The sequence below is a fragment of the Giraffa tippelskirchi genome, chromosome 3 (genome assembly GCF_054371585.1).
Source record: "Giraffa tippelskirchi isolate mGirTip1 chromosome 3, T2T-mGirTip1v1.2.pri, whole genome shotgun sequence".
NCBI classification, from domain to species: domain Eukaryota; kingdom Metazoa; phylum Chordata; class Mammalia; order Artiodactyla; family Giraffidae; genus Giraffa; species Giraffa tippelskirchi.
In genome coordinates, this window is record NC_137277.1 from 146,196,487 (window position 1) to 146,214,239 (window position 17,753).

Genomic DNA, 17,753 nt, shown 5'->3' on the forward strand with positions numbered 1-17,753 from the left:
GCAGAAAGGGAAATAACAGTGTAAAGGAAAATACGTTCTCTAAGGGGGAAAAAAACCCCCTCAACCCGTAAAGTGATAGCTCTGAGATGACATGACTTAACATATAGTCAAGAAACCTCTGACTTTGTATTATTGGAAATAAAAGGTGCTAGCACAGACCACCTTCTAAAAGACAAAAGCCAAACCCATCATTGGGCAGAGGCTCCCAGCTTTGAGTTTGTCACTTTGGATGAAGTGTGACCCCCGAAAATACAACCTCATGAAGGTGGAAAGCATTTGTGCTAAAAGGCAGACTATCTCACACATGCTTTACTTCCATGTCTTTATCCCAAAGGCAGAATTCATGTACATTTGCATAGACATGTTTCATCCTCTATTGAACCTCTAATTTTTCTTTAAAAACCTTTAGTGCTCTATACTATGGGGCTGTCTGCCTTTCTGTAAACACCCAGTTTCCACAAACTGTCCTCAAAACTTATCTACACAGTCCCTGGGCTGTCAACAATCATGGGAAAAAAGGAAAGTGAAATCGAGGAAAAAAGGAAAGAAAAATTACATCTGTATGTCAACCATGTGCCAAAAACAAAAAGAAAGAAGGAAAGAAAGAAAAAAAAAGACAGGAAAAACAATTTACAGTATCAAAAGAAAAAAATCACTTTTTAATTGACTTTCTCTTTGTCAGTTCTGATGCTAAGCACTTGCTCCTTCTTTATTAACTTTGGTCTTTTGAACAATTTTTTCCATTGTGAGCACTTTCTAAAAAATCATTTTCACACATTTCTCAGATACATCAATCCTTCCGGCATTCCTCTATGCTCACATTATGGTACCCAGCTCTAAATATAAAAGACTTTTATTATGTCCATTAACCATGGACATATGTGCTCCAAAAGTTTCCTGACATGCAGTCATTTGTGGGTTTTTAATTATAAACAGAAAATATTCACTAGAAAAATAAAGAAGCAAGCCCATAAATATATCTTTATGCACTGAGTTTTGTTTGTATACCGCAAAATGTTTAGGCAAATGATTCCCCCAGCTGCCAACTTCAGGATGTGAGCATGCATACGTTTACAAACACACAGAGATGCACATATATTTTAAGTACAATTAAATTCTTGCATTGGTAGGACTCAAACATCTGTAATTGCAGGTACAGCTGTCTTATAAATAAGGGAATGGAGCTTCCTTACACTCACCAGGTCTCATTCCACATGAAAACTTTAGTGGGAAAGAAGGCAAGGCCCAATAAAACACTTGACAAACAAAGTCATATTTTTTGAATGCGTTTTATTTTAACAACCAAAAAATTCTAACAGCCTAACAATGCACATAAGTTAAAAATTAATTATCACTTAGTGATAACAAAGATAGTTGATTTACATGGAAAAAAGAACATTTACAATATGTTAATCCTTATTCACATTGTTGATACCGCAATAAAACACAATTTGTTTTTTCATTTCACAAAAAAAAAGGGGTGGGGCGGGAAATTGTGCTTTGTCAAGAGGCACTACAAGAGAAAGTTTCTTCTTCCAAATAGATATTATATGACAGATATTGAATAAATAGACATATATGCATTGTAATTCGCAAAGATCTGGCAAGACCACAGGCTAAAATGCCCACAGATTCACTTAGAACCACTGCAAACTTGGCAGTGAAATTAAAAAATAAAAGGCAAGACTTAGCATTGAAAAATACCTAATAAATTTTTGGTTGAAGTGTAAAAGATACCAAATGCGGATGCCATCGAGAGATGAACCACCTTGTAAGAGCTTGGCAAAATCAGTTTCCATTACGTGTAGAGTGACCTTCAGCAACAGCGTAAGAAGACAATTTGGAAAAAAGTAACTCGGAGATCAGGAAGCAGCAACCACGGACTTTCTGATTAAAGCTGCAGCATACTACAGAAATAGGAAGGATGGGCCCAGGGCTTGACTGCAAACCACCATCCTTTTGCAAAGGTATATGACGCTCGTGTCAAGATAATTTTTTAAACATCATTATTTGAAAAAGTACAGGAAAATGTCCCTTTAAAAACTCCAGAGGTTACTGAGCAGCTAGAATTAGCTTGTATTGCAACATGTCTTCTCCCTGTATATTGTAAGTTCTGAGTTAATATCTACAAATAGAGGTTTTGTTTTTTTTTAACTCCGACCTTTTATACCTTTCAAATATATAAATAGTATTAACAGTTATATTACAATGTTTGTGTAGTAAACAGAAAATAACTTTCAAAGTGATATTGCATGAGGTCTTTGACAAGGTTGCATGAGAGCACAACTCTTAAAAAAAATCCAACCGTGTGGGACTGTTTGATGGCCACCTTGAAGTGTGGGTTAGGTTCGCTCGGCCAGTCCTGAAGGTGAGGTCTCCTCTTGCAATGACTAGAAGTAGAAGTGGGAAGTAATGGTTTCTGATGGGAAGCTAAAGGCGGTGGGAGAACTATAGTAGATTGCAGCTTTAATGCTCATTCCCCTAAACAGCCAGTCGGCATTAGTTCTGCTTTACGTAAGGTAACTGCTATGTAGGTAACTGGGAATATGTTTCAGTTTATGACGAGTGGGTGATTCCACTGAAATTGCTTTGCTTACTCTATTGCCTGGAGCTGCACAATGATTTAAAAACAGGTTTTCGTTAGGGCTGCTCCGATAGCAGGGAAGGGACGAGGTGCATGAGAGCAAGGACTAAAAATGTATGGTTAAGTGGATGGAATGTGTACGAAAAGAAGACGCCCAGAGTGAAACAGAAATGAGAAATGTCTCTCGGGAGCTGGAGGGACGGGGATTTATTTGAGAAGGAGCCCCTTTACCTGGGCAGCAACTTTTTTTCTAACTTAACATTACATTGAACTATTTTCTATTTTAAAAAAAAGAAAAGAAAAAGAAAACAGCAACAATAAACAAGTTAAAATGAGCAGGCTTATTAATTTTAAGATCTGAAGCCACAAGCAGGTAAATAAATTTCACAATAAAATGTGGCTCATACTGTGAATTCCATTTGTCTGATGTCAAAATGTCATTTTATCGAGGCTGCACTAATAGACGAGTTTTCTCTGCACTGAATTTCAGCTTCACTCATTTGGAATTCCACAGAAATGCACCTGTTCACTACAGTAACGACAAGTTGAGTAACGGAACACATCGAGTCATTTAAGTGTGCATTGTGTCTTTAAGATTAATTTGACTGGTATCATTTTAAGGTGCCCTGATTTTTTTTTCCACTTTCTTCTTCTTTCTTTCTTTTACTTTTTTTGGCAGTGTTGATTTATTTAGTTAAATACATACCTCAAAAATTACCCATCAAGCTGCCAGATAGGAAGCCATAGAATTTAAAAAAAAAAATTCAGGGACAAACACAGAAAATAAATAGGAATTCAAAAATAAGTCACCCCACCCTGAGAGCAGGCCGCAGTTTATCAAAAAGCCAAAGCAACTCACTGTGAAGTGGTTTTTTTTTTTTTTAATACATAAACAAGTCTCTTCTTTAAGAACTCATTTCACAGTCTATTCTTTCGGATTGTAAAGTTCTCTGTCCCATGCAATTTAATATATATATGTAAATATATAGATATATACATATACATATACACACACTCTTGTAGCTTCCTTCATTTATTTCGTAGGTCTTTTCATCTGGGAACTTGCCTGGTGTCTCTTCCATAAGTGCAAGGATAATGAAGGCAGAGTCTCCTGTGATTGTAATGACTACGATCCAGTCCATTGTAAAGCGTTAACACTTTAGTGTGTTTGCCAAGGCGATGTCTGATTCGGAAATACTGAACTTATTCAGTCTACAGGTGTATCCTGTGCAACAAAGAAATGTCAAAAAAAAAAAAAAAAAGGAAGGAGAACAAAAAGACCAAAAAAGACAAAAATAAAATAAGGCAAAAAAAAAAAGTTTTCAGAGAAACTAAAACAGAAAATCCTTGGACCGGTGTATTGCTTTGCCTGATTGGAGTTCACATTATCTCTGGTCAATTTCAGCGGGTGCAGCCTTACTTTTCTCCGCATTCTCCTCCTCGGCCTCCACTTTGTACATCTCCTCCGAGCCTTCCTCACTGTCATTCTCTTCTGACTCCGTCAGCAGCTCCTCGTCCTTATACTCGGCCACATCTACCGCTGAGCCCAGGTGTTCCTTGAGCTTCCCATGATGTTTCACGTGGTACCTCTGGTTCTGGAAGAACTTGATGATGGTGTGTTTGGGGAGATCCAGCTGAGCAGAAAGAGTGTGGATAGCTTCCTGATCAGGGTAGAGGCCCACATCATGAATGAAGCTTTGGAGGATCCCAAGGGCTTCCAAAGAGATCTTTGTACGAGACCGAGGCTTTTTGGCACAACTGTCTTCGGTCGGAGGAGGTGGTGGGGGTGCTTCTTCTCTGGGAGGAGAACTCTCCTTGGCTGGCTGAGACTGCTGTCTGTGAAGGACCTATAATTTAAAAAAAAAAATTAACATTTGATTCACTATTTCACCTTTCAAAAGCCATCATTCTTCTAAGATACACGTTGTCTGCTTAGCATTTTAGTGATGCGTAGTCATTGTTAAGTTCAGGTCTTCTGAAAACTTAACTGAATTTCTGGAGATTCATAATCTCATCTACAAAACAAGAGGTTAATAATAGTAATGTTTCCATTCTGAGGTACAAAGAAGTTAAGTCATATGTTGCCCAAGGTTATTCAAATTCAAAGGATCTGGCTCCAGGGTCTTGCTGTTAACCGGTATGATGTGCCACTTCTCTGGAGCCCAAGGACAAAGAAACTGGACCCAGAGGAAAAGTGCAGGCTCTACACATGAGATCACATGAATTCATGTCCAGATTCTTCCACAAAGCTGTGTGTCCCTGTGCAAGACACTAAACATCTGTAAGCCTCAATTTCATCATATACGAAAGAAGGATAAGACACTAGCTTCCTAGGGATGTTGTGAGGATTAAATGACATATTGCATGTAAAGAACAGTGCCTGCCTTAAACCAGAGGTTGACAAACTTTTTCAGCAAAGGGTCAGGTAGGAAATATTTTAGCCTTAGCAGGGCCTCACCATCTCTGCTACGATGTTTCAATTCCATCTTTATAGTGTGAACATACACAAATAAGCATGGCTATGTTGCCATAAACTTTATTTATAAAAACAAGAGGTAGCTTGGATTTGGTTCATGGGCCAGAGTTTGTTCATCTCTGGCTTAGACCAAACATCCAATAAATGATACGTCGTTATTATATCAGCCTCATAAATTATTCTTGAAGTGTAACAGAGGAATAGTATTTGAGTCAGAAAATCAATACTCCATAAAATTAGGAACAACTTAAATTTATTTTCTTTTAACCCTGATCTTAATCCCTAAACAATAATTTTTTAAAATATATATATAAAAAAATACAACTTTTTATTAAATTATGAACTTTAGATGACTACTGTATACTCATAAATGGACCTTCTCAATATCACTAATGTCGAGGAGACAGCAATGCCTGGTGTCTTGAAGTGAGACCTTGGCTCCCTGCCCAGGAAGTGAACCTGGTTAGCCTGGGTGAAAACCAGGAATCCTAGCCCCTAGTCCACCATTGAGGCTAGAGAACAAACTAGTCATCCTTTGTTTTGCAGCTCAATTCCTTTTTTCTTTTGTTATCCTTCATGTCAAGGCTTTCTAGCTGTAATTAATTTAAATTTCTCTTTCATTTCTACCTATTCCCCACTCAAAAATAAAATGAAACTAGTATTTAAAAAAATTTCTAGACCCAAGTTGGGGCCACTCCTGCCTGGTGCCACATCAGCAGACTGAACTTTCACGTGGCTGGCTGTAAATGCTCTGCTTGACCAGAATCACAGTCATTCAGCCCATCCCCAAACGCAACGCCAGTTCTGGGCTCCATACTTACTTCCTTGTTCTTTGATCTTTCTAAATAAAGTCAGATACGTAATCCCCACCAATCATGCCCTATCTTCTGTGTTGCCACTTCTAATGCTCTAAAATGATGTCCCAAATCCCTCCAGAAGACTGCTCCACTGCTTGTGAGGAACTGTAGCCCCCATCCATGGATTGTCTCCCTTGAATAAAGGACATCAAACTCATTACTACATTGCATTAGTTTTGTCATTTGACACTAGTTGTGTTCAGTCTCTCAGTAGTGTCTGACTTTTTGTGACCCTTTGGACTATTGCCTGCCAGGCTCCTCTGTCCATGGGATTGTCCACGCAAGAATACTGGAGTGGGTTGCCATTTCCTCCTCCAAGGGATCTTCCCAACCCAGAGATCAAATCACGTCTCCTGTGTCTCCTGCATTGCAGGCAGATTCTTTATGGCTGAGCCATCAGGGAAGCCACATTTGACACCAGTTGGGCAAACTTATTCTTGATCTTCATAACTGCTTTTACAATGTCCTCTCTGCATGAAATAGTTTACCATTTTAATATTTACTTATGAATTTCTTCAATCTAAAGAAAGAAAGCAACACAGAGGAGACTGTCAGAACAACTTGCCCTGTCCAGCTCAGAGGCTATGTGAGAAGGACTTCCTGGAGAGGGGAGAAGGTACATGGGACACTGAAGAGGAATTTGGCCACTACTCACATCTTGCAACATTAGCAGCAATGCCATGTAATTAAAAGGCTACCATGAAGGTCCCCAAGACAAAGTATTCTATCAATGTCAAAGGCAAACACTGTATTTCCTCCACTTAGATCAGTGTCTAACTTCCTGGATCACCCCCACCCCAAGACCTTTAAGAATAGTGAGTTCACTTTTTAAAAAACACATGTTTCTCTTTTACAATTCTCTCTTATTTTACATGGTGTTTTCCATGTAACATGTAACAAATTAAACATTTTCCAGAGTTCAAGTGAACTCAGTCCAATCAATGCAGAAGAAACATGTCTAGTTACACTAGAGTCTCACTGGTACCACCACTGCCACCCACACCACACACTGCCCTAATGACCCATTTTTTAGACTACAAAATACCAGCATCAGAGCAAGCATTTAAGAAAAACATCGCTGCCATCTCTCCTAGTCTCAGGGACTATGTGATGGAAAAACTAATTTTTCACTGATGTGAAAACGTCAGTCTTTTCTACAGAATTTAATAGCTATTAGGGAAGATGAAATTGTTACCTAGGTAGAAAAAAAAAAGAGGATGAAATTTTTAATCATTCATAAACAAGTAACAATCAAAATAACAATAAAAGGATAATCAAATGCACATAAAAACACCCATCATAATAGGCTGATGGCCGGTGGCAGAAAGAAATCTAAAACAGAGGACCATAAAACGGTGGCACTAAAGGCCCATATAATGTTGACCAATTAAAATGAATGTTCTTGGCATTTTCTTTACCACTTTCAACTAAGAGTAAACTCATGTGGTCTGCTGTGGTGAGCTGGCATCAGCAAAAAAGTGAGAGCTCCATTACTTCAACGTCCTAATTATAGCCACAGGGAGAGGAGAGCTGCGTGGTGGGCCTGTGTGTTCAGGGCAGCTTTGACGGCAGGAAGATATTTGCTCCGAGGTTGTAATCTGGGTAGCCTGAGCACTGTAATAAATAAACCTCCATGTCAACAGGTGAGAGGTTTTTGTTTGGTTGTTTTTTTTTTTGGATGGGAAAGAATAAGAGAGAGACTGAAATTACGTAGGGAATATGTACTCATATAACATGTACACTCAAGCACAGGACCTCCTTTTAGAGCAATTGCGTTAATTGGAAAACAAAAGAGAATTAAAATGCCCCATTTTCTAAATTATGCTTGCCTTCTGTAGTAAAAGTCAGCATAACGGTTCCATTTAATTAAATAATTAGATTGGTTCTTTAGGGGTTTTCCATTGTACATTGGTTAGATTTAAAGAGATTTTCCAAAACTATACTTTGAAGTTACTATAATCTTTCTGCATGATAGGGTTTGTTCTTCTCCTGAGGTCCCACCAATTGGCCTATTTTCCCTCCCCTTCTAACTTTGAACCTAGCAGTAGTAACGTACGGATAGAGAGAAGCCACACATGGAACGGGAAAACAATGATCATAGTAGCTACCACTAACTGAACGCTTACTCTGTGCCAGGCATTTCTAAGAACTTTACATGGATTAAGTCATTTCGTCCTCAGAGTTCCTTGTGAAGGTGCTACTTGGATAAATAACAACCTGGAAACATGGAGAATTTCAAGAGCACCCTCAAAGTGGGAAACTGTAAACACAGGGAGCAATCAGTCTAAGAAAGTAGGTTTCCAAGGAACAATGACAATGTCTCTGCCCTCGTAGGAGAGGAAGATCTTTTTCAGAGAAATAACAGCAATAGAAATGATCTACAAAGTGAGAGATCCTGGGTTAGTTCAATATTCTATATTGAGTTGGAAGGCATAACAGTATTTGCATGAAGAAGGTTAAATGATATTTCTAGCCTCTTTGATCAGATAGGAAAGAGTACAATGTGCATAATATCTGAGACAAAAAGAGTCCCCAAGTCCCAACTATCTTTACTCTTCTGAAATGTTCTGATCACTCCAGGCAGAGAGTTGCTTATTGTTCGTAGATAATTTTTAGCAAAAAGAACTGCCTACATTTCCTCACTAGCCACTTGTAGTAGCTTATTATTATGACAATCAGGGAATTCTTACTGTCGTGCAGTACTTCTTCCAATGGTGTGAATACTCTGAACAAAAGTAGAATAGAGCCAAAAGACAGGGATGGCAGTCCAAACTCTCTTCCCAGCTCCTCCATCTAAACAGCAGCATCAAATCACTTTTCATAGGACTGATTTCTGAACTCCCACTTGACTAAATTTTGGTTTTTCTGTCTGAACTTTTCAGAGATATTTGAAATTCCTTGTGTGTTAACTAGGATGACTCAAGTTTGGTTCCTGTCCCCAGCCAGCACCCTGAGTAACTCTAGCCTGAGGCTGTGTCACTGATTCCTGCTGGATGGACTACACACCATCCTATTCCTCAGATCATCTGATAGTGCAGGCATATATTTCTGGTTGATTGACTTTTTGAAACCACAAAATTTACAATTACTGCAACCAAGACAGAGAATGCCCTGCCAACTGAACAGAGATATGCTCTTTCCTAACAAGTTCTTTCCAAACCCAGATGATTGTTTTCTGATTTTTTTTAAAAAGGTAAGTATGATAGAGCAGCTACCCAGATAGTTACATAAATCTGCCCAAGTCTGCACATTTTCCAGCCTCATCCTTTTTCCCCTTTTTCAAAATGGGCCCAGAAGCTGACCTTTGTACTCCTAAAGTCCATCATCTCTCTTCACATGATTTTCCCAAATAACAGAATATATCATTCTGTAAAGATAGCTATCCATCCCTTTCCTCATGACCTTTGCAAACTGAAGCCTGACAATTCATCCCAGTTCATTTTGGTTTGGATTTTTCTCCATCACAATTGAGCTTAATCTGGTCAGCAATTCATTTCTGATAATTTCTACAAAGAGAGTTTTAAAAGGTTTATTTGAAAGTCTTCTTCTCTTTTCTCGTAACTTCTATTGTTATTTTTTAAACATAACGATGAGGGTTCATAGCAGTGAAATATCTAGGTAGCTTCAATAATAATTATAATATTAATAATAGGTGGTAGCATTCATGTCAAGTTTATTATGAACCTAAACACCGGCCTAAATCTACAAATGCATCTTATTTTCACAATAATCCTGGACTAGGTATTTTTACTCCATCCATGATAATAAAACTGGGATTCATAGAGTGTAGGTAATTTATGAGAGGTCTCATAGATTCTAATTAGCAGGACTGGGAATCTAAAACATATATGATTTTAAATCCCATGTCCTTAAACATTCTGTTCTCCTGTCTTCTATGAGCAAGATCGCATGGGTAAACTGAGCAAAGGCTCCAAAGTAGAGGAGATAGACCGTAAGTAAGATATCAGGCAGTAATAAATACTATCGGCAAAAAATAGAGCAAAGCATATGGAGAAGAACTGGGGGGAGATGACATTATTTTAGATTCAGTGATTCAAGGAAGGTTCCCTAAGGAGGTGGCATTTGAGCAGAAGCCTGAAGGAAGGGAGGACCCAGCCATGAAGAAGGGCATCCCAGACAGAGGAAAACAGCAAATGAACAAGCTAGGAGGAAAAAGTACACTCAGTATATTTGAAGAACATCAAGGGAGGCAGCAAGTTAAATCTGTGCCCCGCAATACAGCAGCTTACTAGCCACACACAGCTGCTGGCATCTAAATTCATTAAAACTGAAAGAAGAGAAAACACTTAGCTCCCTCAGGCACACGAGCCATGTTTCCAGTGCTGGATCACCACACTGGACAGCACAGCTATAGCACGTTTCCAACAGCAGCACTGTCACTGCCATCATAGGACACGGTATCAGACAGCCCTCCGCTAGGGAGAATGACAAGTGACGGGTGCTCAGGGCCAGAGCCAGAGCAGCGGGGCCGTGGCATTCTACTATCAGGGTGAGGGAAACCCTTCCTGTGATCTATAATCATATCATCTGATCTACCCCAAAACACAGTAGGACTTGAAACCACCACTATCACTAGAGAGAAGAGAAATATTCCTGTATATATAAAGAGAGAGTAAGAAAAACCCAGCTCATATATATAACTGGACTTTCAATGCAATATCACAAATAGCAATACTTCCATCAAAACAATCAGAAGGATGCATTGGCACTTCTATCCTCAAAAGAACGGTTAACTTATATTTAACTGATGACTGCCTTCTTCATCAGAAGAGTTTATCATGTCTAAAAGAAATTATGTTTAAAACCATAGACCTTGGGTTAAAAAAGTAAAAAAAAGAATTCATTTGTCAAATATTTTTGGAGTGTCTATAATAACTGGACCTAGCAATCTACAAAACTTTAATAATGAGTCCTGTCTCTAACAGTCAAGTGTTGATGAATAAGTTATGGGTAGAATATAATCAAGTAGAAACTTAAAAGTTTAATAAGTGCCTTCTTATTTATTCACTGAAATCTCTTTGGGCTGAAATATGACATACATGTGTATAAATGAACAGGAACACGGCGATGAAGGAAGAAAGGCTGTGAATATATTCAAAAGAGATATCAACTTCAAAATAAAACCCAACACCTCCTTGCCCAGTAACAAAGCCCAATAAGGATATATGTTGCTTTTCTGCCTTAGAGATGGAAAATTTTAAAAACACAAGGACAAAATGGTACCATGACAAAGACTGACTGAGAAAGATAAAGCAGCTCTTCTTAAACCGCTCAGTATTCAAATAGATTTTGAAGGCCTCAATGAAAACCAGCTGGGAGCCATGTGTAAAATATAATGGCTTTTGCCTGCAGGGAAGGAAGTGAGATCCTGAATGATTAAGTTTAGGAAAGTATATAATTCACTGTATCATTATGGGGTGAACTGGATTACTTATAATATGCCAAGACTTTGTGGTCTTTTTTATATAGAGAAAATGAGAAATTATTAAGGAGGTGACTATAGAGGGTGGTTGATCCAGTGGGGGAATAGGTACTGGGTTAAAATCGGCTCCCAGGTGGCTGCATCCCTCTCTCTCTCTGACAAGCCTCAGCTGCAGGAGTGAGCGAGTGTCACGAGAGCTTCAGGTTCTCCATGGTGGGGCACATCAATAGGAGATGACTTCTAACTGCATTTGAGTCAATAACAGAATTCTTTTTACTTGTTTAATTTTACCTCATCCAAAATAACAGAGTGTTAACAAAAATAACAGACGGTAAAATAGTTTATCCAAAAAGAAAGCATTCTTCTACTAAAAATTCTGAGAAAGTATACTTAACAGGCAATGAGAAAAACTGGTTAGAACTGGAAAGCCTTCATGCATAACTCAGTTAGAATTTGTTAAATGAATGAGTAAGTGCTGCTATTTTTAGAATATACTATATATATAAAATATATATAGTATATATATTAGTTATATATATATAGTATATATATTAGTTATATATATATAGTATATATATTAGTATATATATTAGTTAGTATCTTCAACCCTGAGATATTTGTCTTAAGTTTTAACAACCTAGCTCTACCCTCTAATTTTCCCTTTTTTTTCAAAATCAGCATTTAAGACTGTTAATTCTGGCTCAAAACTCAGTGGGGAGAATTTAGCATTAGTAATTAATAATTAATGTAACTATCATACATCTCTCTCATCTGTTGGACTGTGAGCTACACATTGGCATACCTAAGTACTGAGTACCTCTTTCGTCTGCTGCACTGGATTAATCCATATTCTCTCTTCCTTTAATTGAGGCCGGTTACTATTTTTGTTCTGTGCAACTTACTTTTTCTTGCTATTATTCATTTTAAGCAAAACTATGCTTTAAAGTAAAGAAACCATCACTCATTACAGGAACTTATATCTAATAGTTTGTGGCATTTGTTTGTTTTTACCATTTTTTGTGTGTTAAAATCAGCTTCAGGGCACTGCATAATCCTTAAGGTTGCTTTTATATAAAAGTTGTTAGCAGGAGTTGTGAGGTTACAAAGTTCTGGTTTTGAATCCAGTCTTTATCCTAAAAAGCATATCTGCTTACTAGCCGTGCAGCTCTGAGCAAGTCACTTCCTCAGAACCACAGTGTTTGTTAATCTATAAAATCTTCCTTGCAGTTTTATAAGGATTAAGAGAAATAATACACTTCTGTGACATATCTAAGTAAAATAGTTCTCATGAGAAAGAAGTGAAGTGAAAGTCACTCAGTAATGTCCAACTCTTTGCAACCCCATGGACTGTAGTCTGCCAGGCTCCTCTGTCCATGGAATTCTCCAGACAAGAATACTGGGGTACATAGCCATTCCCTTCTCCAGGGGATCTTCCCAATCCATGGATAGAATCTGTGTCTCTTGCATTGCAGATTCTTTACTGTCTGAGCAAAGAGCATTTGTGCAATTGTGTGAGTTGAGAGCTGAACTAGAACCTTTGTAATGAAATAAATATCATTTTTATTTGAAATAACAACCAACAGGCATACTATGGTTATTCAGACTTAGGTTTCTGGCAGACATTTTCTTAAAAATGAAGTAAGCCTGTTGATAAAAAAAAAAAAAATCTGTACAGTTTTTTGCCAATGATTAAATTCTACCCTCCCAGCAAAAATAAAAATTTTGGAAAACTTGTAGCTTCCACTAAAAACTTAGTTCCCCTATACTTAAATACCTCCCTGATGATACTTGTGATTATTTAAAAATTTTTTAAAAATATGTCATACAATGAAATGTGTCAATATTTAGAAGATCTACATAACTCACTACATCAATATTTTATAAATATTGATATTATAAAATTATGAATAGGTAAAATATTTATTCAAAGTGAAAGACAGACAAATGAATTATAATGCAAAAAAATATGAAAGTGCACTGATATCATTTTAGATTCCACTCTGCAACTAACCTTTAAGAAACTACTACTTGTAGAGTTTCGTATCAAACAAGAAAATCATAATTTCCTGGAAAGTCTATTAAAATATCCTTTCCTTTTCTAATTACATGTCTGTGTGAGGCTTGCTTTTCTTCATTTACTTCAACCAAACTACAAGCTGCACTTTGTATCAGAATGAATACAGAAGCAATTATGATAATCCAAAGGTCTTCCATTAAGTCAGATGTTAAAAATATTTGCAAAAATTTATTTAAAACAATGGTACTCTTCTTATATTTTTTTTGGGGGGGGATACAGTGATCTTCATTAAAATATATCATTTACACACATATTATTTATAGTTATTTTCAAAAAAATAAACATTTAAGTTTTCTCAGAACCAATTTCTAATATAAGTATTGATATGCACATTATTGGAGTCCTTAATAGGAATAATGAATGGAGATCCCAACACTAAAAAGTTTGAAAACTCTATACCACATAAATCATACTGAATATATAGCTCTGTCTTAGCCCTAATGAAAACTAAACCATTTACTATAAAATTCAAATTGGATCTTAGAGTTAAAAACATCCTTACTTGAGCTCAGTCACCTAGAAAGGTATTAGAGAACAAGTGTAGGAGAAAGTACACAGCATTATGATTTGCCTCTTGACTTTATCATTCGGAGACATTTTCACAGGCAAAATATATCTGCCTAGATGTACAGCTCAGCACTATTTCTAACTTCAAATGGTGTTACTTGAGTTGGTTCTTATGGTTGTAATTTCACATTCTAACATTATAAGACTTATTAAAAACTATGGTTTAGTTTTGTTGCTTTTTTTTTTTTTGGATTATACAGTATCCTAAGGTCAAAACTCAGGAAATCTGTTATTAAAAAAAAAAAAATACTATCCATGAAGTGATGACAAATTGCAGACTACAGGTGTTAGATTACATTTTGACTCCAGGCAGGTTTAATATAAGCTGGTCTCCTTTTACAATTGCTCTTAGCACATACAGCTATGGGAAGGGGATTTGGGGAGGGGAGGAAGGGGGAAGAGAGAGAATAAGAACCAAAAAAAAAAAGAGTAGTGCTCAATAAAAGAAGACCATGTCAAGAGAAATCAATACAAACAAGCAAAATGGTAGGAAGTCTGACATGGAAATATGTGTTCAATTTCATCCAGCCTTAGTCTGAGTTTCCTTTAATATTGTAACAAAGATGGCATTGGAACATCCTGTATGTTTTTAATGCAGTTTAATAATTGTTTCTCAAAATAAACACTTTGGTCAAAGATAAAAGCATAAAAACACTATGACACAATAATCTGTTAAAACAAACTTGGGAGTTTAGAGGAAGCATAGTTCTTAAAACAGCCTTTGGCTTATATCATTTCCTCTTTAGTAACAAATTGAGAACAACTATACCAATAACTTTGGTATGGTTTGGGTTAAAAAAAATGTGTTGTAGTCCTTAATCTGACTATACTGAGTGGCCAGAGTCTGCAGACTCTAGAGGTAGCTGGGTGAGCTTCTTTTCTAATACAAGGAGATGAGCTGATAGCAAATTAAGCAGGGTCAAGATGAGGAAATGTATTTCCATTAAATAGACACCATGACACATAAAAAACAAATCTCTCTCGTATTAGAATGCAAAAGAGATAAAACATAGACATATACTGAACCTATTAGCAGTGAAAACTTTTCCTTCATCAGCGTCACATGATACATAGGTTTATTTGATCATTTAGGACCTAATATGACCAAAATCATTCCACAAACTGTTCATGGGATAATTCAAGAAGAGTAGATTCTTCAGGATGGTCCAGGCTACAACTCTGTGTCCTCCTTCCTAGGAGAAACCATCCCTCAGCCCATCCACCCAAGCTGCATTTGCCTGACACCATGAGCGTACATTTACCCCTGTTCCCATATACTTCTACCACTGTTCACAATGTCATCTCAAAACACAAAACTCTGCCTAAAAATTAACAGGGAAGGCCTATCTTTTGAAGATCAGATTCAAGGTACAGGTAAAGTTAAAGTGTCCTTGAAAGTGAAAGTCGCTCAATTGTGTCCAGCTGTTTGTGACCCCATGGACTTATATAGTCCATGAAATTCTCCAGGCCAGAATACTGAGTGGAGAGCCTTTCCCTTCTCCAGGAGTTCTTTCCAACCCAGGGATTGAACCCAGGTCTCCTGCTTTGCATATGGATTCTTTACCAGCTGAGCCACCAGGGAAGCCTTAAAGACCTTATATTTGAGTGAAAATGAGTAAAGAGTAACATGACATGACCAGAGCTGACAGTTACCTATGGTATTCTGATTTCTAAATGCCTGCATGGTGTGTTCACTGGTATAGCTGAGTGGCTTTTGCACCAGCATGGATGAAAGAAGAGCTCTTAAGTTAAAGATAATGAAGAGTGTAAAATGCTAGGATGAATTGAGTACCTGGAATTCATAATGTCATTAAAAGAATCAACCTAGAAATTCATGACACATCATCAATGGCAAAAGGGCAAGAGAGAAAGATGTGCAAAGGTTCAGGATAAGAATGATCCATTAGAATTCTTAAACAGTTAATCCAGTTGGCTAAATAATTCTCAAGTGAAGTAAAATGTGAATCAAATGAAAACAACCTTTTGAAAAGCCAGTGATACATGGAATTTGAGTTTTTAAAACAGATTCAAGCTTAAAAGAATAGAATGCAATATTGAGCTCAGCTTTATCACATTTCTCAGATATTACATTTTTTTTTTAACAGAATGAAGGTTTGTGGCAACCCCACATCGTCAGATGACAGGTAGAATTTTTTAGCTATATTTTTAAATTAAGGTATGTACCTTTTTTTAGACAAAATCCAATTGCATATTTAATAGACTACAGTATGGTGTAAACATTATTTTCATATGCACTGGGGAACCAAACAAGTTTGTGGGACTCACTGTGTTGTGACATTCGCTTTATCATGGTGGTCTGGAACTGAACTGGCAATACCTCTGAGTTATGCTTGTACAGAAACTGTTTCAGGTAAAGAAATTTCATCTAACAAGTTTAATCAGAGCAGAGTTTCAATTCCTTTTAAGTGAAAACATGTTAAGTTAAAGAAGGTAGAAAATAGATATATTTTACAAGAACAGACATCATGCGGCCAGCCAAGAGCTCTGTTAATGAAGACCTAAAATAATGATTCCTGAGGAAAAGTGCTAGAGTCAAACTTCAAACCACTTTCAAATATCTTACTATTTAGAAATCTGGTGACAAAAATAACTTGAAAACACCTATTGGTAAAGAATGACTTAGAAACAAAGATGACATGGGGGAAAAGGATATGTACACCTTAAGTTAAAGGATCTCAATAAATTATATAAGCTTCTTGAACTAAAGCATCATTCTTCCTGATTTACACAGATTATATGATGTGACTTGGGGATCATATGATAAATTTAATTATTCAAATCCTACAGTTAGTATATATTTGAAGTGGTTCGCTATCCTTTGGGCTTGTTTCTTAAAAACGATAACAAACTAATCTCACAATAGCAATGGATTCTGTTGTATTTATTCATCAGATGAGAAAATGCATACACAAAATTGAACTCTGATCTACATATTACAAATCCCTGTCTAACACATAACAAACATGGTCTTGCTGCTGTTAGCTGGAAAATACAAAAATTATTCTGTTTAAAAGCTTTGAACAAAAATTCATTTTAGTGTGAATAAACATCTTCCAATTAAAATATAAAAATAACACCAGAAGTGACAGAGGGAACTATTCAGTGTTTCCAGTTTATGATTAAAAGTGAAGACAAACAAGGAACAATTATAATATATCACGGAGAAGTTCCTCTCCCAAATGTTAATTTTGAGTAGGTAATGAACGAATTTTTACTTTTTCTATCTTTGGATATCATTTAAAAAAATAATATACCCAATTCTGTCAAAATCTGCCAGCAGAAGAAGATTTTTTTCCCGACAGAACTCAGCCAAGACTCAGCTTAAGATGAAAATTCCCCATAATTGTAATGGCATGAGTGACACAGCAGTTATGCTGCATTCCAGCTTCTCAAAGAAGCGGGCTTAAATTATTTAAGGAAAAAGGTTGTTTGGATTAGATTCTTTACTTCAGGGCAAAAAGAAAAAAGAAGGTAATCCATGTGTTTGAGGTCTCACATGGGGCTGTTTAGAATCTTATGATAGGCCACATTTTCTGTATGATTTTTACAGCTGGGGCACTCAGAAGTCAGAACAATCTGACAGTTATGGTTAGTGAAAATATTAGATGTTCACCAATAAAACACTACCTCAGCATATTTTTTGCTTTCTGGATGTAACCACTTAATAACAGGACTTGAGAAAACTGCACTGTGTGAATCAAACACATAAAAGTACAAATATTCCTTTT

General features: G+C 36.8%; 1 protein-coding gene across 1 annotated transcript in view; it reads right to left on the reverse strand.

Moving 5' to 3' along the window:
- Positions 1-1,279: 1,279 nt before the first annotated feature.
- Positions 1,280-17,753, reverse strand: part of SATB2 (SATB homeobox 2) — a 199,157-nt gene continuing 182,683 nt past the window's right edge. The window contains exon 11 of the mRNA XM_081577716.1: positions 1,280-4,431. Coding sequence (XP_081433842.1) covers positions 3,970-4,431 — 462 coding nt within the window. The 3' untranslated portion in view covers positions 1,280-3,969. The remainder of the gene's footprint in view (positions 4,432-17,753) is intronic.